The sequence below is a fragment of the Aythya fuligula genome, chromosome 2 (assembly GCF_009819795.1).
Source record: "Aythya fuligula isolate bAytFul2 chromosome 2, bAytFul2.pri, whole genome shotgun sequence".
NCBI lineage: Eukaryota > Metazoa > Chordata > Aves > Anseriformes > Anatidae > Aythya > Aythya fuligula.
This window is the reverse complement of record NC_045560.1, coordinates 71,579,574-71,603,206: the sequence shown is the minus strand read 5'-3', so window position 1 is coordinate 71,603,206 and position 23,633 is coordinate 71,579,574. Positions and strand designations below refer to the sequence as shown.

The 23,633-nt window shown below is 41.2% G+C and overlaps 1 protein-coding gene across 1 annotated transcript in view; it reads left to right on the top strand.

Annotated features, from left to right (window-relative positions):
• Positions 1 to 23,633, top strand: part of MYO10 (myosin X) — a 164,431-nt gene that overhangs the window by 108,029 nt on the left and 32,769 nt on the right. Inside the window, exon 19 of the mRNA XM_032182555.1 lies at positions 454 to 534. Coding sequence (XP_032038446.1) covers positions 454 to 534 — 81 coding nt within the window. The remainder of the gene's footprint in view (positions 1 to 453; positions 535 to 23,633) is intronic.

The window sequence follows — 23,633 nt, the reverse complement described above, 5'->3', positions numbered from 1 at the left end:
GTTGAAATAAAAAGAGGAAATCTAGTTTTTGCAGTTATTTTAGTTTCACCTTAGACCTCCACCTTGCCTTGTGGCTCGATTGAGTATAACAGTTTGCAAAATGTGGATCCTAAGTCTTAAAACGCTCATTCAAAGATACTTGAAACAGCAGTTTTCCAATTTGTTGTTTCCATATGAACGGTTTCCCTCATTATCAACCTGTACATCTTGCTCACTGTAGAAGAACAATGAAAGTTTTGATCAGAGGGGCTAGTAGAAGAAACAAGCATGCATATGTTTATTCTGTATGCTCACAGTGTTATGTTTACATAATGTTGTATTTTCTGGTGTGAACCGCTAGGTGTTGCAGTAGATACTGTCTGCAGTACTAAGCTGTAAGAGTTTTTCTGGGGTATTTTGCTTGTACAAAAAGTCCACTTGTGAAGTGCTGTCTTCTTTCTACCTGTATTTTAGGAATCACTTCATTCTTTAATGGCAACACTGAGTTCTTCAAATCCTTTTTTCGTTCGGTGCATCAAACCCAATGTGCAGAAGGTAAGATTTAGAATTGCTTCTTTCTTTTCTGTGTATCCCAGGCTTAATCTTTCACTGCTTGGTTGGTTATTTACAGATGTGTGATGTAGACAGTAGCGTTCTTCACCAGCTTTGTAAAAGAATCTGCAAAGTAAAGGTACTGGGAAAGGTTTTTGATTGTTTTTTTGTTTGTTGTTTTTTTTTTTCAGGCAGACTTGGTCTCTTGGCACCTTTTTAATAGCCAGTGTTCAAAACTTTCTGTGTGGGCTCTAAGGATGGTTATAAAGGGAAGAGTTGCCAATTTTATAACCTGTGAGAGCCTTTTTAGGAAAAAGATGTCAAAACGACAAAGCTAGTTTTAAATCAGTAGAGGAAGTGAATGGTGGTGCATGTAACAAATACTTTTCTTCCAATTTATGTGCAATACTAGGCATAATCATGCTGGCTGTTAAGTTCTGTTACAAAATAGGTTTTTAAAATAGACTTGGAAACTAAGGCTTACTGTATCAATTCGTCTTTGAGTTGCAGATAATGAAAGAAGATATCAAGACTTAATTAGATATGTTTGAGGGCTCTGTAGAAGACGAAGGTAACAGTATAGTAATTGCTGAAGTTAATATTGTTAGCTGGTCCTGATATTGTGGGATTTTGTGTGTCATTTTCTGGCTTTATAGACCATTGTTTGGTATGGTCTGTATATGTAAAAATGTGACAAGTAGAGGTACTAGTAAAAATGGTTTATGGTTTTCACAATGCATATAGCTGACTTTGCTATAAATCTGGTTTTAGATACTACATTTATATGAGTTATGTAGTTAATCAGGACAATGAAACATCAAACCAGGCAGATTTCCAGATTTCCCAGCTTTTTTGGATTGTCTGTACGGTACGTCTCTGACCTTATATGCTTTCAGCTGCTAACTGTTTTTAACTATGCTTTCGCACTGTTGCTTGTAGTATGTGAAATAACATGCAGATTGTGGGCACCTTAGCAAGAGGAACTAGTCAGTAAGCAAATGGGACCTGTTTTCTGTGTTCTGAAGTCTTTCATGCTCTGAGTATGCTTTGATTTGCAGCCACAAGGCAGCCAAAACCCCATGGATGACAGAGTCTTTGCTGGCAGCTGGGTTCGATGAGCACGTGTGTGTAGCAACGTTCCTGATCACTGAGGGAGTGCAGTTTTGAAAAGCCTGTTTTCCCTGCTCCCATTTATTTCTGGAAGCCCCACAGCCCTCATAAAGCCCACCTGCTGCCACTAGAATATAAGAAGAATTTCCATAACTCTAGTGTTTTTTCTTGTTTGTCCATTTGCATCCAAGTAAAGCTCATCTCTATAGTGCCAAAGTCACAAGGATTTGCCATGGTTGATGCAAGGACTGGGTGCTTGTTGTGTTTCCATTGCAAGAAAACCACTGAGTTCCCACTCCCATAGTCCTTGTTGTTCTCACAGTCTTTTTCCACTGGAATGCTCCATCCCTGATGAATTTGGCATATGCTACTGTATCTGCACATACATTTTACTAAAATTAAAGTTCTCACAGAATTAGCATCTATGAAAGCAGAAGCTTTAAAGAATCTTGAGACAGCTTCAGTCTCAGGAAACCATGTCTAATTGTAGGTTTCTGTGCAGAAAAAGAGATTTGGAAATTCCTGTAGACAGTCCCTTTCAAAGTGTGCACAAAAATTTCAATGAAAACTCACACAAAAGTGTTTGTCCTTGTTTTCCATTTGCTTTAATTTCATTGCAAGTTACCTGGTGAAGCTGTTGAATCAAATTAAAGAAATCCTATTTGAAGAACTAGATTGATGTTGTAGTAGGGAAAGGATCATGCATTTTACTTGTTGGAGCTAGCGCAGTAGAAGACCTGATGGGAAACAAGGAGGAAAATAGTACATAATACTTGTGAATGACATTTTGCACTCAGGAAGGTATTCTCAGAATGCATTTCTGGAATTCAATATTTTAAGTTTTGTCTGCTGGGCACTGCTGTCTGTTCCTTCCATCTCACAGACATGGTGATTTTTAGTGCCAGTCTTGTGTAGTTTTTGGTATTGCTCCTGCTGCGACACCTCTGCAGAGGCAGGCCTGTAGATGACATCTGGCTCTTCTGTAGCTTGGCTGGATTCTGTGGATGTACATCATGTTAGAGTTGTCTTTCATAGTTCATCTGCCATATGACATGTTCCTTTTTTTCAGCAAGACAAAGGAACACAGGGTGGGCTGGTTTGCATAGCTGTGAACCGGCACAGCTCAGAGGGACGTTAGCAACACATGAACTATCAGGGATTACCACATATGTGCCTCACTGTGCAGGGCTGGATAGAAACATAAATGCCAGAAACATTCAGATGAGATGCTAAAATGGAGAAATTAGGATGCTTTCAGTATGTTTTCTGTCTGTAGGTTTTACTCTGTGGTGGCAGTGACATGGAATGCTAAAATGCCACCCTTCAAAAGGTATTTAATTTAAATGGTGCTTGAGAATTAACAAATGATTTGAAAGAAAGAGACATTTTAATTGCTTTATTGAAATATGCAGCATTAAAGGAGAGCTGGACCAGAAGGGCTCTGAAAGGAAAGAGCAGAAGTTGTGTTGTCAAGAGCAAAGCCTCTCAAACTACTCGTTACTCTCGTGACTGGGTACGAATAGGTAATATGTCTATCAGCGAGCATCCTCTGAAATTCTGGAGAGGAGGAGGTGGTGCCTGAGAGCTATTTTACCATAGAAGCATGTTTGAATTCTGTAGGTGAATGAGGTTGAGCAGATGGAAGACATTCAAAGCTTTGAAAAGCAGAACATGCAGCAGACAGGACTTCCTCCGCTCTTCTAGTCATTAAAGTTTATTCATGTTGGATAAGAGAGATGATAATTTACAGTAATTATTTGATTTTTAATTGATCAAAAGTTTAATTTTCAAATATGTTACAGTGGCAAGCAAAAACAATTCAGCACATGCAATAAAATACTAAACATTTACATATCAAAGCAGGATCTACACTCATTAGAGCAATTTCCTAAAGGGAGCACATAGAGTACATGACCTTTTGTCACAAGACATTTCAGCAAGCAGGCCTCAGACAGAAGAACAGAGGACCCATTAATCTTTGGGAGACCCCTAAACAATCAGTCTATCTGTCTTCACAGTTTCCAGTCTCTTCTGACTAGCCATAACGTGGAAACTTTTCCACTTGGAATGCTTAATGAGTGTTTTCTGCTAATGAAGGGTCTTTCTCCTTCATTCCCTTCAACTTCAATGCAGCATTCAGAGCTACATATCATTTCATCCTTCTGAAATTTCACACAAGTTTCTCTGTTTTGTTTTTTTTTTTTTTTTTTCCCTCATGTTTCTTTTCCTGCCTCCTTTTCTATCTGATAATGATTCATACTGGCAACCTTGCCTTTTCTGTTCTTCATCCATCCATTCTGTGCATATTATTTGTTTGTTTTTTAGAAGTCTTTTAAAAACAAACTACATCTACTTCTACAGCAACTTAGCTGCATGTTTCTTCTAGGTTTGCTTTTATTAATAAAAAGTTGTTAAGCCTTTGTGCTTAACAACAGGAGACAGTTTGCGTAAATCTAAGTTCTGAACTGTCTATGCGATCTCTTCCAGGGACAGAAATTCTCCCATTGGCCAGAAGGAGCCAGCCTCAGACAGTTGGCTCAAGTGACTTCTCGAGTTCCCCTCCATTCAGAACTTTTCTTCAGAGTCTTAATGTTGGTATAATCCCTGTGGGTGGCCCCTACCTCTAGTGTTGGTGTTCTTCTCTGAAACGGCCTCATCTGTGCTGATCTATTTTAAAACTTTGGTTAGCACAGCTTGCTCCTGCTTTTGAGACAGGTTCAGCCACTGCTGTTTTCTCATGCATATAGGTAAGCAGGCTCAGGGCTTAATCCAGTTTGATCCTGATGGGCAAAATCCTGGTTTCACTAGAGTTGGCATGAAATTCTTGATGTAGACCAGATGTGGTTTTGTTTTTTGTTTTTTTTTCTTTGAGGAACAGAAGTGCTGAGCCTCTGTTGACTTTGCTTTCTGTTCATTTATTGTTGGTCTTATTCCTGTGTTGCAGTGATAGTCTAGCTACTGGCAAGATGAAAGCCTTCTTCTCTGAAGCGTTTGATCTCTGAAAGGGCATTTTTTTTTCTCTGCAGTTATTTTATATATATCTAATCTTTAAATTTAACTAGATGAGGTAAAGAAATGAGACAAAATTAAACCTGTATTGTAAACCTCTACTGCAAAGCTAGGGGTTACAGGGAGAAACAGGAAAACCATTAATAGCTTTGCAATTCAAAGAAAGGCTGGTACAAAAAGGTCTTTAATAGATTCCATGAGGGTTACTGCTACTTAGGAGTACTGTCATCATGTGCATATTCATTCTGGGAAAATTAGTATCAAGGCAGTAAGATTGCTAACAGCACTTCTGGGGACAGAGCCACTTAAAGGGATCAAGGTAAGGCTATTGGCACCTGCAGTGTGCTTTGAGGCATGGGTCATTAATAGCCATGAGACACTGTGGAATAGCAAGCAGCATGTCCCCTAATACCAAATAAGATGCAAACCTATTTCACTTGGCGTCTGAATGAAAATTGTACTCTTAATATAGCTCTGAATCATTACAGACATAAGTATGGCATGATAGCAACCTAAACACCAATTAGAAGTACAGCTCAGGAACGTGGTACAAAGGAGCAATGGAAGAACAGCTTGGTCCCATCTGCGACGATGATTGTACACAGGGTGTAGAGCAGGTACAAGTTCAGCAAAGGCAGTATGTGAACTGGTGGTCAGGCTGGAATTACAGTATCGTCATATTGAACCTTGACTCCATGAATTACTGAGTTTACCTTGTAGAGAGTTTTTTTGCAGAAATATGCATGAAAACAGAGCAACTGTAATGCCAATGCATCAAGAAACAGCCCTGACATAAAACCTGAATGATGCAGGATGGGAGGCTCTGAACTTCAAGGCTAAACCTTCAGCACAGGATTGTTAGCCATCAGGATAAAATACTTATTTTTAGAAATCTTTATTTAAAAAAAAATCCTTAATACAGTGGTCTGGCTTCAAATTTTTATGCACATCCTACTGCAGTTGTATTGCAAGCATATACTTTATACACCAGCCTCAGTCCGTCTGCAGACTGGCATGTAGATGTCTTTGTGTTTTTTGTTGTTTGGTTGTGTGTTTTTTTTGTGTTTTTTTTTTTGTGTTTTTTTTGTGTTTTTTTTTTTTTTTTTTTTCTTCAAGAGGCTGAGCCCAGCAATTAAAACCTAAAAAACATTAGGTTCCAAATGGAGGCATCGTTATGGTTTACTGACTCAGTTGTAGAGCCTTGGGGTAGCCCTTCTGCAGTGAAGCTGCTATGGTTGCTGGTGCTGGGAGCTGGCACATTATGAGGTAAATTTGGCTGTCCATAAGGAGGGAACAGAAAGCCTGATCATTGCCCGTACAACTTCCCTGTTGTAATACTTTGAAAGTAAAGGTAATATATGATGTGGCCCACCTACAACTGCAGGGGGTGTGTGGTACTGTCTGTAGAAAGTTATGGTCTGGCAGTATTCATTTATAGGTGTGTAATTGCTCGTGTATTAGAGATCCTTCCTGCCTATTTTAAAAATTTGTCTTTAATCTCAGTTGTTCTCAATAAATATTTGTCTTAAGAAGGCTCTCTGGCTGCCAATTACTGCTGTCATTGCTGCTGGAGGAAGCAGAGCCACAGGCTCTGAGTATGGATCAGACTTGCTGAGGCAGTCCGGGTATGGCTCAGAGCACTGCTCTTCGGGCTCATGCTCCTGGAGAGACCAGCCATTTCCCCAAAGCAGAGCATGTTTCCCTGCTCTCACATCTCTTGCCACAAGTACACAGGGCCAACTATGAACTATTTGTCCTTATTGCTTTAACTAGCTCTCATAAGGCTTTATTCTTCATCAGGAAGGCACAGTCATAAGGTGTGGCACCATGCCCAGCTGACACGGCTTAATTCAGCTACCTGGATCTTGTCGCCTTGGGTTTTGCAGAATTACATAGCTTCAAATCAAGACTTGTGGATTATGTCCCAGCTGCATCATTTTCTGGCACATCACTTGAGTAATTAATTAGGTCAGGCACTAGAAGACTCCTCAGGTAAAAGTGATGAAGGGAGTGGGTGTAAGGAAAGCAATCCTTGCTTGCACAGTGCCAGCAGTAACGTTACGTGTGGATCTGAACCCATGGAACAAGACGGTTCCTGCAGCGAGTCTTGTGCTGCACAGGCACTGCCCAGCTTCTGTGCTGTCTTCACGCAGCGTGCCAGTATTGCTGCCCGGGGTGCCCCTTTATCCCTGTCTCAGAGCACAGCTGCTTGCTGGGCTGAAGCAGGTCGTTCCTCTCTCCAGGCAGTTGCCCAGACAGGCATGTCCTTCTTCTTCATCAAGGTTTGTTGCTAACTAAGCAGGGCTGACAAGGCATCCCTTTATTTAAGTGTATTAAGAGTTTCTTCCAGTGACCACGTGTAAGGACTGTAAAAAGGGAGGTGTTTAAAGCTCGAGAGGTGGGATGGGTGCTACCGGGGAGGGAGCAGGTGCTGTGTTGCAAAGATGGCATCAAATCCCAAGCAGTGCAGGCAAACAGACTTTTTTGAGTGTTTTGTGAAAGTGCCCAGTTGCCACGTTCTCCAGAAAGAGCATTTGGTGGGAGTCTGTCCACAGGTCGTTGTCAGATCTCTGATGGTAAATGTGGTGGTGTCCTTGCAGGAGCAGGCTGGGAGGCTGCGTGGAGAGCAGACACTGCTTTGGGAGGAGGTGGCCCAAGCAGCAAGCTCCAGACCAATTCTGTGGGGGGAAAAAGAAAAGCCTCGGGTTGGAGTGTTTTTCAAGTGCAATGCTTGCTGTGTAGTTATTCTTTCTGAGCTGATACTTGTAGTAGTTAAAAGTGAGAAGAACTTGGACTGCTGCAGCAGTTGTTCTGCCAGCAGCAGAGGGTCTTACTGGTCTTACTCTGCATTTTGCACTACCTGCTGGCTTCTTTGCGTGTTTTCTGAATTCCTTTGTATGTGGTTAGGTGGCATGGACAGGCATTTGCAGAATTGCAACTGCTGATCGCAAATCTGAAGTAGTTTCTTTCTATATATACCAAGCAAAGAACTTGGCTTTTCTTCCTTCTGGTGCATTGGCACCAAGTATTTGAATTGCAAGCATTGTCATGCAAATGCGTGTGTGGAAAAAGCGTGTACTTCATCAAGCTTTTGGAGTTTTCCTTTTTTAACTGCAACAACAACAACAAAAAAGTCCTCCCGCATCTCTAGGTGGCAATTTAAATTCAAATCCTGTTTGCTGTGTTCTCATGGTAACTACTACATGGGAATATGCAGAGTCCATGATAAATAGCCATCGTTAAAACTCCAAAAGCGTAGCTGGGGCAGAGAGTATTGTTCTTTAGCAAAAACTTCAGCATTCGTAACTCCCTTGCTGAACTGTGTCTCAGGGCATTTTCTGCGTTTTATCTCTTAAGATTTAGGAATTTGTTGGCTGTGAAATATATTTACATTCTTGATGCTTATAAAGTGAGATTAGCCCTGCTGTCCTGTTAGTCAGGAATATCTACAGCAATTGCTGTAGAGCCAGCCCTCGCTAGGCTTGACTTCCTTTGAGTGCAGCAGGAATGAATTAAGCAAGTACAGCCAAAGATATCACATGAAAGACTTGAAATACCAGTGAGCTGAAGAAAGCCCTGGTCTGTGTGTGTGCATAGCTGCAACTGCTAAAGATTCAGTTTTTCACAATGGGTGAACGCTGAAGGGTGAAAAAGCCTTAAAAGGTAAGGGTCTAATTCATGCAGTTGTTTTTTGTGTGTGTGTTTTTTTTTCTTCTTCTAATAATTTTAATCTTGCATGCTTGGAGCTGCAGTGGACTTGTAGAAAGAGAAAAGAAAATGACTGGTGTTTGTCAGAGCAAGCTGTATTGGAAATGTTTCTGGTCTTGAATTTTCTTTTAAAGAGGTTAAATGTGTGCAGAATCAGGTTTATGAACAAATGACTAAATTACGGGTCTAATCATATTTTTGAACGCCAGGAGAACTTTCCTTCCAAGCGGTCTGCTTTACTAAATCATGCTCTGTTTGAAAGTTAAAGGAGTGATTGTTCGCAGAGCAGGAAAAAAGTCAGCAGAGCTGGAGCTGTGTGTGCAGAGGGGGGAAGATCTGAGCTGTGGCAATGGTCTGCTTTGTGGAGAAAGATTTTTTCTGTTGTTTAGCAATCCATGGCATAGATTCAGGAGAACCAGCTATGTAAAGTTTAGGAATGTAGTATCCCTGCACTTTATTATGGCATAAGGCACGGCTGTAGTTTGGCTTTGATTACATTGCAGAAAAGTGTCAGTGGGGATGAATGCATTCGGGGGTGGGAGAGTCCAGTGAGATATCTGCAGTACCCAGAGGTTTAAACTGCTCTTTTAGTTCTGGTGAAACTTGATGGGATGCATTTGAGACAGTAATTCTTTCACTGTAGAAACACAGGAAACTGAATGTGCCTGTATATACATTAGTAACATAAAGGATATTATGACAGCATTGTATTTTGTCTTTGCTCTGTGTCATTTGCCCCCTTCTGCCCCCCATGAAACAAACCCCACAGCCCAGCAAGTAGAACAGCTCTGTTCTGGGATCTTCATTTTGCTCTTGCTTTCCCACTTAAAGAGCTTGCCTCTGCGAACATTAGAATTCAGCCACAGGGTAGAAAATTAGTCTAAAATTGCTTGAGAGAACCTGTTGTGAAGGGAATGGGTTTGATCCTGTGTCATTGAAGTCTATGGGAGTTTTATTCTGGTCTCAAGACGAGCAACCCTAGATTTGCCTTGCAAATCTAGATGGAGGTGATATGATCTGATAAAGTGCATATGGGACTGGGAAAGGGAATTCTCATAACTCCTGATTGTTCTTCTCGCACTGATGTTAAGATACGTCCTTTTAAACCCCAAGTGGTAACAGTGGCAGTAGGTCAAAAAGTAGGTGGTATTTTTGTTGTGTGGAACATGAATTAAAGGTATTTGGTATTTCTTTTGCTGAAACTGCTTAGCTTCAAAAAGGGGAGCGTTCATTTTGTTTCTCATTTGTTATTTGCTTATTTAAAAAAAAAAAAAGTACTTACGAGCTGTGTACCTTGCAATATAAATAGAAGCATAATAACATTGATATTTTTCAATACAGCTAGATTGCTGATAGGAATTATCTGGAAATTGTAGTACTGTCCCAGCTATTCACAAATCTTTGTCAGAGGCACCCTCAGAATATAAAAATCATGTTAAGAGTGAATGGTAATGTTGAAGAGTAGACTTGGGTCAGTTCTTAAACTTTGTTTTCATATTTAACTGTACCTGTGAATGTGTGTGTGGCTTTTGTTAGTTTAATCAGAGTGTACTGCAAATAAGCAAAGACTTCATGGGAGAAAAACTCACTGTGATAAATTGACAAGGGCTAAGTACAACTGCAGTCACCTTGTAACATACTTCAAACATGAAACATTGGCTGAAATGTCATCAATGCATCTGAATTTTGTTGAAAACACTCAGAAATTGTTTTCTAGTATTTTTAGGAAGTTGATACATCTAAGAAGCAAGGCATGTCCATTCTTAACACTGTTGTTATGTCAATGTTAGAGAAATGAGATTGCATTTTTAGTTGTATGAAGTAGAATTTAGTTGTAAAATCCATGTTGTAGGACAACAGCTGAGTCCTACCTGCGTGATGGCAATTAGCCTGATCTACAGGAAGAGTTTGAGGTTGCTGTTGTTGGTCTGTCTCCCCCAAGCTCCTGATGTGTGCTCCCTGCTCCAGCAATAAGGAGCTGGACGGCAGGACTCAGCTCCCTGGAGCTTTGCTGTGGAGGTGGTAGAAAGCAGAACTCTGCAGGCTCTGTGGACAGCATTAATTTTGTTGTTTGGTCTCAAGCACGGGGTAAGTGTACACTTCAGGCATCCGGTCTGCAGAGTTCCTGTTTTTCTGCACATGAGCCAAGAAGCAGTTTGCACTGTGTAAATCATTCAGGCCACTGAGAAGTTTCTAGTTTTGGCTGCCACCTTGGATTGTCTCACACACCTGTGAGCATTACACAATGTTTGGTGTAGAAAAGGCAAGTTTGTTGCCGAACTAATGCTGTGCTATATTTTCAGAGCTGACATGATGAGATCTATAATGGCATTTTCAAAACTTACTCTCTGTGGACCTGGAAATCTTAAACATTAGGTATGTAGTAACTAGGGGATTTGGGTGGTCTCAAACTTTTTATAATCAAGCAAAGATAAAGTAGATGAATTGAGAGAATATATCCACTTCCAGAAAGCCAGATAAATGCCAAACCTTTTGTGACACTGGCTTTCTCAAATGAATGGCTGCCCCAGATTCAGCATGAAAAGGACCAGTATGTCTACCTACAGTTTGTCCAGCCACACAACTTGTGCATATTTAGCCAAAAAGAGATGGTGTCCAGCCTCAGAGCTACGCTATCATTAACTAAGTAGTCTTTCAAAGGCAGAAATGGTGACGTTTGCTAAAAGTGGGCCAGCACTGAAGTTAGCATCACAGAAGTTGTTAATGTAATCAAATCGTTCACAGAGCAAACAAAATCCTGTTTAGGAAAGCTGATTCTATCTTCAGTGTCTCTTTCTGACTTAAACATGTAAGGGTTCTGTTTTGTTGTATACTCAGTGCCAGTGTATAAATTTCTCATAGAAGAAATTGCTGTTCAGCCATCCAAAATTGCTGTTTCCCTGTGACCACTGGCATGCTCAACCTAGAGCATCTCAAGATCAGCCAAGTTCTTAAAGGGCATATACATCTTATTGGCTTCAGTGAGCATGTCTGAATGGTTTGCTTAAGTTATTCATGCTGCTTTGGGTGTGCTGGTCAGCACATAATAGAGTACCCGGAGCCACAATGCCTCTTGTCACACAACTTTGAGAAAAAAAAAAAAAAAAAAAAAAAAAAAAGAGGAAAGCGAGGCATATGTGCAGCACTCTTACAACTGTGTACCCAGACTGAAGTTGCAAGTCAGCTGTGCAAAGAAGGAAGATGCTTCACACCTGTTGCTCCAGTGAAGTGCAGTCCACAATGCTCTTCAGTCCCAGGAAAACCTAGGCTGAGTATGCCAGCAGTGAAAATGCATCTTACCAGTCATGGAGTCTCATGATTGTATTTTCCAGATTTTCTGATCATGGTGAAGAGGGATAGAGGAAAATACATTTCTGGGGGGCAGTAAGAGCCATGTTCTTATTTAAATGTGACACAGCAGATTGTAAAACCATAAGTAAGGCAGAGCTTTTTTCCACAGGATTTTTTTTTTTTATTTTTTTTTTTTATTTTTTTTAATTAAAAAAAAAAAATTGAGTCAACTAAGCATGTGCTTCGTGTAACTAAGAAAAGATGGAACTTGCCTTAGGGAAACAAAGGGCCATTGATCAGTGTCCCTGAATGTAAATTCTGCATGCTTCATGGAGATGAACAGTGAGATTCCAGTTAAATCACTGAGGTGGCAGTTGAAGGTTAAATTAATTAGGCACTGATGTCATTTTATCATCTATTATAATTCGTTCTCTACTTGAATGTGTATCTATATATTTATACAGATACTTATACTATATATAAATATCCACATATTCATATAGATACACACATGCAGTTAGATCAGTTAATAGCTGTATTAATTGTTTTTTTAAAATGGCATATTGATGTTAAGGGAGAATTCTTGCCATCTATTTTGGGTAACTCTGAATCATGCAAATACTGCAAAGTCAGTTGACTCTGTAGTTAGCTCTTATTTCACAAGCTACACGGGAACTGGAATAAACAAGTACATGTAAGTTGGTGCATCTTTTTTTGTGAGAGCAACTTTTTTTGTGAGAGAAAAGTATACAGTGACTTTGTTTGCAAGCGTTAGCGTTTGCCAATATATTATCTATAGCAATGAAATCACAGTGTCCTTTTTGTTTGTTTTTGGTCTGCCAGGTGAAATTGTTAGCAGTGCTGGTAGGAAGCGTGGGTAGCTAGCTGCTGCTCTAGCCAAGCTTCTGCTGCTGATGTTGACTCATCTGTTCCTTCAGCCTGGACGCCGCAGCAGCACGGCAGGGAATATAGGGGGAAAGAGGTCCTCCACCCTTTGTTTAGATAGTATATCAAGAAATCGCTAAAGAGGTTTTTTGTTTGGCTTAAGGTGGAAATTTCAGAATTAACAGAAAAAAAATAAATTTGATTTTGATGTGGTACTCTCAAACATCAAAGAACTCATGTAGGAGACTTTCTAACTCTTAATTAAAGAGGGGGGATCTGTTGTCTTTCAACAAAGGAATCCTAGGAGAACTAATTCATTGCCTTTTTCTGTGATATGCACATACAGAAGAACAAACAACTGCCTTCATTTTCTGTTCTTCCCCTGCAAACACACACACAGATGTGTGCGCATTTCAGTTGGCCTTGGTATCTGGTGTTCTAGCTGGGTGTAGATTTGCAGAGCAAGCCCTGAATGCATAATGTAAGAATGTGTAGAGATAGAAGAGCAGCAAGAATGAAGGACCAAATCCTAAAAAAAATGCCAAAGTTAGACTGATGCTATCTGAGACGTGCTGAGATAAAAGAAGCAGGAGTAATTAATGTACTGATTATATGGGATTAAGCTGGGTCATTTATCCAGGCCATCACACAACTCTAGTCAGCCAGATAGATGTCTGTGCTGATCATGGGGATCCTCCTGACTTCCTTCTGTAAGCTTGATAGTCCTTCTGCACGCTATAACACCATATCTGAAAGTAAGTATCTGAAGGATCTGAAATACACTCTTACAGGTTTTAAAACTTAAAGCAGCCCCTGGATGTCCTGGGCACCCCTAGACTGAAGGAGGTCCTTGGTAGTGATGATAGCAAGTTTTATGAGGCAGTGGAAGGGGTAACTTCGGCATGGAGAGCTGTGCAAGCCTGCAGCTCCCGCAGGCTGAGCACAGGGGTCCGGGGGGGCCGAGAAGCGCTTGTGCCTCGGGAGCGCTGGCTGCAGCAGTGCCATGACCCAGCAGTGAGAGCCGGGGGCCATGCAGTGAATGGAGCCCTGTGCCTTTGCCGGGATGGGAATAATCTGCCCTTTCAGTGCAGCCCGACCTCTGGTTTCCCAGCAACTCAAAGTTGCATGGCAGAATATTTTGCAGCGTTCCTAATTTACACATATCAGATATTGGCTGGGATTGAAACCTGGCTAATTTCCCATTATGACTTTCTGACAAAAGGCTTGATACGTGAAGAAGAAGAGAGAGGACTCCTTAGGAGATAACTCTTTTAATTCGGATCTTTTCCTCGATGCAGGAATTGCACTGGAAAGTTGACTTCCTTGCAAAAGCAGCACATCTGTGTGTTATGTTGGCTCTTTATTCTGTAGGCTTCTCTGTTGGTCTGGTGAGAGAACAAACTTTGTGTAGGAGCGAAATGCATCAGAGAAAAAGAAAACCACTTGTGACTGCATTACTGAAAAAGGGTGCGATCAAGTGCTACTTCCTAATGTTGCTTGAGTCCAGTTTTTGATTTTCAACTAGAAAGTTGCTGGCCTTCGTGGACATGCAACAAGCACATACGCTCCACATCTAATTAAAAATAACTCAAACTTGTTTATTACTTCTAAACTTTATGGTTTTCAGAGGTGTGATTCCTGATTGTTGTAAGATTTTTCCTTTTTTTAAAGGTTGGAGTTGATGATGTGAAGGATTTTTTTGTTACTTGGTGCCAAATGCGTGAAGGGTTTGTAATGACTTAATCTAAGCTAGTCCACAGTGCTGCAGCCTGTGTCTTAGAAAGTCAGCCAAACTTCCCTTGCTGGACTGTCAAATACTTGCATAAGAAATGAACCTGCTCCATGCCAAGATGAAGCTTGTGTCTGGGAAGTGCAGTTTTGGATTACAATGAGCACTGTGGGTCAGGTGCTGGGCGTCTCCTTCCTATCCTTGACACAAAGTCCGTGTTTGGGAATTCCCATATCAAAGGTTATAGAAGCCAGCACTGAGCTTTTTAAATAAATAAATTAGCATTTTTTCCAGAAACAGAGTGCTGAAAGGGGACCGCTGAGATCATTTAGTTGAACCAGCTGCATGGCAAACTGTAGGGAAAATAGCACCTGCTGGAAGAAGGAAGTCCGGCATTTTCTTGAAGGGTCTAGTGGTTTTAGAGGGTCCCACCATCAGGAGTAAGCAATTCCAGTTAACACATTTGAGGGGAGTGGGGAAAAGTCATGCCTTCTAGTTTAAATATGTCTTCTGTTGATTTTCATGCTCTTTATGTGTTTATCTGCTACACTTTAGAAACTGTTGTTGAAGGTAAACTCTTAGTTTAGCTACTTACAGATTATCATCAAGGCCTTGCAGGTTTCTCACTGATGAGCTTCTCAAGGCTCTTATTGAAGTCCCTTGCTGCTTTTCTTCAGTCTGATCTTTATTCTCACGACTCTTCTCTAAATGCTTTCCAGTTTAGCATCTTCCTTTATTGCACTTCAGATTTGGATGCAATATTTCAGTAGCAGTCACACAGCTGAGGAACACAGGATAGCCTACAAATCACTAAACTGACTTCTTAAATACCAGAGAATTTTTAGCATTCTCTTAAGAGCAATGCCCCAAAACAGAAGACTCAAGTCCTAAACGGCATTCAGGTGTGCAGTCCTAAAGGAAGAGAGTGTGCCCAGATCAAGAGGAAGTGGCAGGTTGGTGTCCTGGGACTGAAACTCAGGTCAGTGTGATTTGGATTTACTGTTCATCTGCCGCTCTCCTTGTGCTTCATGAACTGGTGTCTTTGTCCTCCTGTGAGTGCAATGTTAGCTCCTTCCACCCACGTGTAGCCACTAAGGTCTTGTGACTGGAATTGAGGTTATTCCCAGCCGTTTCTACCTCTTTATTTCTACTTGCAATAGGGAAGAAGAGATGATATCCCTGTATCTTCTCCCTTTCTATGGAGCTGCAGCCTCCATAAGCCTCTGTAAGCCTCCAAAAGGCTTGCTTCGTTTTGTGTCACCCTGGGAAAGCAAGGAGAATTGCAACAGTGGTGACAAAAGTCATCTGCAGTACTATTTCAGGATGCTTAACACACTACCACTGCTGAAGTAATACTGTTAGCATTTTAGTGAGAACTAGCTATTTGGAGGGTTTCACAGACTAAAGTGTGAGATTACTTGTAGTAATGCTACAGTAGACATAAAAAAGTAGACAGGATTAGGTTCTTACAGTGATAGTAACAAGAAATGGTTTTACACCTATGTCAGGCTTCAGCCATGTAAGATGAAATTAATCTTAGTAACAGGTTCTCAAGTATTTTTGTCCTAATTTTCTACCCCCAATAAACCTTTGGATCTTTCACGAATAAAAGCATGATACTAAACACCATTATCTGTGCCACACAGGCAAGAAAAAAATCCCATTATAATAACCATCTTAAAATGAGATTTACTGCTTTTAGATACAGAAATGGACTTATGGCCAGCCTGCCGATAAACTGTCAAATTAAAAAAAAAAAAAAAAAAAAAAAAAGTCAAAAAGTCTGCTGTAAACGACTAAAAGTATGGTGAAAAAAATGAAAACACAACATGGCATGGGTGGAGTCCTGGTCTGTGTAAGTTATCTAGAGTCACTGCTGACCTGGAGGGTCAGGATTTCACCACGTGCAGTTGGTTTGTGTGCAGGCTCAGCAGACATGGAGCAGTGTATGTATGGCACAGGCATGTGGCATTGTTCTCTTGACCATTGTAATGAACAATGGTGATACTGGTGTTGGCTGTCCTGACACAGGGTTGGTAAGGGAGGACAGCTGTCCTTGCAATTAGTACCTCACAGTGTGTTTCTTCATGGTATGTCTGTAGCTATCAGGCAGCCTGATCGATCTGATTGATTCTCTTCAGGAGAGGCCTGCTGACCGATCACAATGTGGGGAGAATGAGGCCAGATCAGGGTTTAGTCTGCACGGGTTGGAGGTTTTAATTAGGAGGACCTCAGATGAAACGGCAATGGATTACTCACAGGTGGAGAAGGAGGGTCCATAAAAAGTTCCAGCTGGGGTCTCTGCTGTGAGTTGCACCTTCTGGTGCTGCCCTGGGGCCCTGCCAGAGCTGCTCCAAATCTTAAATCCCACTTTTTCCAAATGCTCTTAATTGTCTGTCTCACATGGATGGTTCTGCAGCCACTGTTTGGGGACAAATGGCTGTGAGACCTGCTGTGCATTTCAATGGACTCGCTAAATAATGTATTCAAGTAGCAAAGGCTCACTTCAGCAAAAAACTTAGCCTGAGCAGAGAAGGCTCTACACATACTCAGATAATTTAGGCTTAAATACTGGAGATTTCTGTGCCTTTAACAATCTGTTCCTGTTCCATGAAGTTTTAATTAGTGTGTAAGAAATTATACACTGTCATTTTGAGGAGGTTGCATTCCTCTAGGTTTTTAAATCACCACTAGTGAGAGAAGTAGACAAATCCTGTCTTCAGATACCTTTAGAAAGGAAGGTTCACAAAGAGGCTGTTGTGTTTTCTCAGGGTAGCATTTAGTTCATGCGAAACACCCAAAAATAAAATTTATCTGAAATGCAAGACTACAGGGACACCGACTAGCAAACACATTTAAATAGCTCCAGGATTGTTAGTTTGACTGTTGTCGATGAAAGTAAAAAATCACAGCAAGCCAGTCAGAATCATTTCAGCATCCTTCCCCCAGTTATGAAGCTAGTTCGAATTCTTATCTTTGCTACAGACAAGCAAGACCTGAAATGTGACATCTTTGTCAATGGACCTAGCTCAGTAGTGTTCCTGACCCAGTTGAAATCGTTAAACTTCAGTGCAAAGGGTCAATGTGGAAATACCAACTGCTGCATAGCTCTTAAATGGCTGCTTTCTTTAAAATATCCTTGAGATGTCCTTACTTGTTAAGTAAGCTGAATGACAGGCAGAGGATAAATACAAAACCATTTTTACATTAATTTATTAAGTTTCCTCCTTTGACTGTTTTGGTACAATGGAAGAACTCTAAAATTACCATGTTCTTTCTATGCAATATTATTTTTAACACTGGCATCTCTAACCTGCTGCATGAGTGTGACAAAATTCTGAAGTTTGTCACTTACCTGAGCTGTTTAGGGTTGGGAGATAAATCATGCGGGTCAGATGCGGTATTTGGAATTGCGGAGAAGATCAGTTAATCGTGTAAACGCTTGCTGCTGGTAAATGTAGTGCTTTCATGTTCAGACCTGTAGAGATTATATAAATGAGACAGCATATCATTATTGAGTTAGCAGTGAAATCTGACCTGGTGTTTGCCAGAGATTTTTTTTGAGGCATAAGTGTTGATTTAATATATGTATGCTCTTTTTTTCTGTCAAGTTACCACCAGCAGTGTTAGTACTTTTTAAAGGATTTTTTTTTTTTTTTTTTTTTTGGGGGGGGGGGGGGTAGAGGGAAGGGGGTTGTGTGGAAACCCAAGAGAATTTGGACATGCAAAAATGCAAAATACTGTTATTTTATGTTTATTCAAACAGTGCTTGACTTTCTGCTGCCATGAAGTGGAAATATGAAATAAACCTTTTAGCTGTGACATATTCTTTGTTTTTATCCTGCTGTACTCTCATGGTATTTGTCTGTGTAGACATATACATACTCTGGGATAATGAGGAAACATCTTCAAAAACAAAGCCAGCATCAAACTTGCTGCTTTTTTTGACCCAAATCTCTTCCAGCTACATTTCGTTGCATACTTGACAAGACCATAGAGGGTTTATTTTCTTAATCTTTCTCTGCATGGTCTTAGATATGTGGAATCGATGCTTTGCTTCTTTGGAGAGGACATGCAGATTTTCGTGCTCTTTCTGCTCTAAGTGTAGCAGTTCTGGGGTTGAAACCCTAGTGAAGGAGCAGACACTATCAGAGTTGGCGGTGCAAGGACTGAACAGTGGGTGGCTGGAGGAACAGGGGTAGAGAGGTAAGATGGTTTGTTCATGGTAGGACAGTGACCAATGTGGATGGCACTGCAGTTCAGGGCCCTTGAATGACAGCAAGAGTGCCCTAGACCCTGCCCATATCCTATCTTTGCAATGTATTCTCCTATTGAGACTGCAGCCATTTCCTTTTCACTTCTTTCAGTTTGTTGGACTGAATCCTTGGCATGAGTAGAGGCTGCCAAGTAGTGTGCGTGGATAAGAATCACTGAGTGTCACGTGGTTTAATAAAGACAAACAACGGGAATGCAGAGATTTTCCTATCAGTTCAGCTAGACTAGGTATTACAAGTTATTTTTTCACGTTTCAAATCTGTCTAGGAGAAAAGCCTGGCATTAGTTTTGACTCAAGGAGTTGCTGATGGAGATCAGTGGACCATGGGGAAACTGTTTCAGAAAGATCTGGTTTAGTAAGTCCCCTGTGCAAGCAGGGGTTATTTTATTTCGGGGGGGGGGGGGGGGGGGGGGGGGGGGGGGGAGAAAGATACCAGTGCACCTTGGGATGCAAAAACCCACTACAAGGCAGGGGAAGACTGACCTCTTTTTAATTCATGCTACTTTTTTCCAGAGTTAAATTGCCAAGACTTTGTTCTAGGAGTGAAGAAGAATAGATTTAAAGAACTATGACAGTGAGAAAAGTTACCATTTTTTAAACAAAAAGTTACTTTTTCATATCCTTGTGTCTGTTGTTCATCTTTTCCATCTCTGTACATATCATCCTACTCAAATTGTCACAGCACGATCTATAAGCAAGGCACTGGTATTTTTTTTTCCCTCCTCATCTCTCTGTGAAGTTCCTCCTGCCTAAATAAAATCTGTGAGACTGTATGTAATCTGTCATTATTGTGGCTGTGCTTTTCTGAGGCAGCTAGTAGTTCTGGGATGAAAAAGGATGTCTGACTGGTGAAAGTCAATTATCCTCATTGTCTGAATGGAGCAAATGATCTGCAGAACAACAACACAAAAGTTTTGTGTGTGTGGTATTTGCTTGGGGCCTCCATTATGGTGCTGTCCAGGGAAAAGGGATGTTGTTCTTCCCAACCTCAGTCAGACTGTAATCTAAGGAACGATTTTATAGTGAAAATTATGCGTAGGTGTTAGATGTCTATCCTAATGGCTTCTTTTAATTGTGATTTTAGGCAGAAGCTTTGCCCTTTAGGAGGCTCACAGCATATCAGAGCAATCATTTAGCAGTTTAAGGAGCCACAGTCTCGCCAGCACAGACTCCAGGTCACATTAAAGCCTTGGCATTAGTGCTGTCTGGCCCAAACTCAGGGGAAACTTTTGAATTCTGGAAATGATGCATTACAAGTTGTACTGTGAAAGAGTGCACTGAAAAAAAAAAAAGAAGAAAAAAAAAAAAAAAGAAAAACCCCAAACACCTTTATCAAGTAGAATAGTCCTGACTTGTAGCTATCAAAGTGTAAGAAATTCCACGTAGATGTTGCTCAGTACCTGAATGTGGCTGTGACCCATGTGAGTCCATAGCCTTTGTCTGGCAATTTTGTGCGTTGGAGGGGTTTTGGAGGGGTTTAGTGGTAAAAGTGAAATGTTTGTGTTCCTCCCATGGGCAGGGACACCTCCCACCAGACATGGCCTTGAATATTTCCAGGGATGGGACATCTGCAGCTTCTCTGGGCAACCTTGTGTAGTGCCTTACCACCTCTGAGTGAAGAATATCCTCCTAAATTCTTTCTAATATCCAATCTAAACATACCCTTTTTCAGTTCAAAACCATTAATTATTCCTTGCTGCTACGCTCCCTGACAAAGAGTCCCTCCCCAGCTGTCCTGCAGGCCCCCTTTAGGTACTGAAAGGCTACTGTAATGTCTCCCCAAAGATAGGTGAAATATCCTTTGCATGGATATTTTATGCTGTTCTGCACTTATCACTGCTGTGGCTGTTGAGCGTAGTTCAAGTGGAGGTGGTCATTGTTCTCCATCTTAGAAGTTGTCTGCAGTGGCATGTGTATAGTCCTTGTGCCCTGCTTCAGTAAATGCTTCTGCAATTGATTCGTAAGTGCGAGGAGCCCTGCTGACTGGAAGTTGTGCTTAAGGTTATCCCTGCCTGTAAGCATTTATGTGACTGAGGCTGAAACCCCCTGTGTCCACAATGGAAAACTACCCTATGTGAAATGTATCACCAAGTCATAAGGTGCTGAATGCTGAGATATGGTGCACAGGACTGCATTTCTTATTTCTTCTGGTTGTTTTCATAAGACATGGGAAACCATGGATGCATTTAATCGTTTTGGGTTTTGGCTCCCTCCCTGCCTGGCTGCAGCTCTCCTTGTTGCTCAGGTCTGAAGAGTTTCTGGGATGGCCCAGTTAAAAAAACCCCAGGTGATGGGAGCTCTGTGCCTTCTGGTTCTTCATATTGAGAAGGGTAGGATAGAGTCCATCAAATTTCTTACCACTGCCCCCAGGGTTACTCAGAGCAGCCAGGTTTGTTACTGGTGTAATTCCAGTGATAAACCAGGGTAGGATTTGACCCTCCAATTTAACAGTCTCATGTGTCTTGGAGTAATTAAAAATAGTTAGTAATGGAAAGTGAAGGAAATTCACTGATGTAAAAAAATTGCACTGGTCTTTGTGTTGCTTTGCTGATACCACATTAACATCTCTTGAAGTTTGTTGAGTTTTGGCTTAAAAATCCAAGCTTCTGAAGTTGGGTGACACTGACAATCTCAGCTGTTGGTGACAAAACAAGGCTGTTTCTAACTTCTGTAGTTGCAGGAAAAAAAAAGTCTTGAAAATGTTTCTTCCCTTGTGAATCAAAACATGGATGGAAATGAAAAGTTTTTTTATTCTTAAAAAAAAAAAAAAAAAAAAAAAAGTAATGAGTAATGATCATTCAAACCAGCCTTGTGGCTGACTTCTGACTTGTTAAGTGCCTGGGGCTGGTGTTAAAAGGATTAGGTAGTTGAGCAGCCAGCTGGCTCTGAGCAGGAGGCCCTCCTTCAGGGAGGGAGAGATGTCCATCTGTCCATCCACAGTGTCGCTGCCGGGCTTTACTGTATCCGCTCCCATTCTCACATCTGAACACGCTGTCCTGACCACAAGTCTGGCGGGGAATGCTGCACTTTAAGCCAACACGTGTAGGGGTAGAAGGACCTCATCATGGCCTACAACTTCCTCACGAGGGGGAGTGGAGGGGCAGGAGTCAATCTGTTCTCTTTAGTGACCAGTGATAGGACCTGAGGGAATGGTGTCAAGCTGTGACAGGGGAGGTTCAGGCTGGATATCAGGAAGAGGCTCTTCACCGACAGGGTGGTTACGCACTCGAATGGGCTCTCCAGGGAAGCAGTCACTGCACCAAGCCTGTCAGAGTTTAGGAAGTGTTTGCACTGTGCACTTACATGTAGTCATGTGGTATAAACTTTTGGGTAGAGCTGTGCGGTGCCAGGAGTTGGACTCGATGATCCTTGTGGGTCCCTTCCAACTTGGGATATTCTATGGTTCTGTGACAGAACCCTGAACCCAACAGCAGCCACTGTGGTACAGTGGATGCAGCTCCTGAGCCTCTCTGGGATGCCACGTGCCTGTCTCAGTTGGCAGCAGCAGCTGTTAGTGGCTGAATTTCTCCATAGTCCCCATCCACCTGCTGAGGCCAGATCAGGTCCTGCAGCCACTCAGCACTGATAACCCCAAGCAGGGCAGGGCTCACCACTGGGACCAGCCACTTGAAGGAAAAAAAAATAAATAAATAAAGCAAAACACAAATTGTTTTCATTTTTAGTTTGGTGCTATTGACTGTGGGGGAGGGGTCAGGCTGTAGTATTTTTCCATATGAATTTCAGTCCCTGAATCAAATGAAGGGGTCAAAAAATTTTGGGGTGGGTGGAATGGTGAGGGCTGAGGAAGTGTTCGCCCTCGTGGCTCTGTGGCAGCTCTGTGCAGAAGGGCTGCTGCACATACAGAGAAGTCGCCTCTTGCTGCTCCAGAGAAGAAACTAATGAAAGGAAGAATTGTAATTTATTTTAGACATTCTGCCTTTTAAAGGAGGGGTTTAGAAGCTAACGTATCAATATTTTTTGAAGCTAGCAAATGAGTTATCATCACTAGCACAGAGTATTTTGTTTTATTCATTAACAGATGAAAAAAGTGTAGACAGCTGTTTTTAATTAACTTTTGAGTCTGTTCTTTCATGAAATTACTTCTGATAAGTTCAAATTTGGGGGAGTCATTTATTTGCCAAATTGAACAAGAAGCACGATTAAAGCAACTTTATAAATGACAGGAGAGTCCTCTGAGTTACGGTTGCTCGGGGCTTGGTCTTGCTCTCATTTCTGTCAGCTGAAGAACTTAGGCTGAGTGTGAGCTACTTCAGTTTTTATATAAACCAGTAAGTATAGCTATGAGATCCTGCCTTCCAAACTTTCACTTGCAAAATACCAAAGGCTGCACTCTAATTCTGCAAATGACTGCGGTAGGGTAAACTGGTGTGTTTAAGTGGACTTCCAGCTGGTGAATTAGAGAGTGTATTTACATGTGGTGTTATTTCAGTGCCAGGACTGTCAGCATTTTGCTGGGTGGTGATTAGCACTGCCCTGTGTAGCTTTGTTTGGCATTGGCTGACACTGGCTTACCTCAAGACCTAGTAGAAGCACAGGTGACTTGGAGGCTTCAGAGATGAAACGGGAGGACTCCTAGGAGCAGAAACACAACTGACCAGTACTCACAGGTTTTCATGATGGGGTGGCTAGGTTTATATATTTTCTAAATGAAAAAAATGATTCTAAATGGCATGCAAACTAACAGAAACTTGGAGAAGTTTTTTTTTTATATTTACAGATGAAAACATCTCTGATGTTCAGAATAGAAACTCCTTGACATACAACATGTTTAAGACTTGAGATGTTACTGTCAACAGTAGATGAAGTGTCACTACATTAAAAACTAAATCTTTTCTGATTTTGTTTTGCTTTTTTTTCCTAAAACTATCACAGCACTATAATAGTGTATCTTCAATATTTGGAATTGTCTATAGGGACTGTAAGTTCAGTTGCTAAAGAAACAAAATAATTGAGCTTTGCACTGTCAGCTGGTCTGTGGTTTTTACCGTCATTTTGTCCTGCATTGTATTGGTTAGTTTCATATGAGAAATGGAAAGAGATGGCTGATTGGATTATAGGGCTGTAAATGTTTTA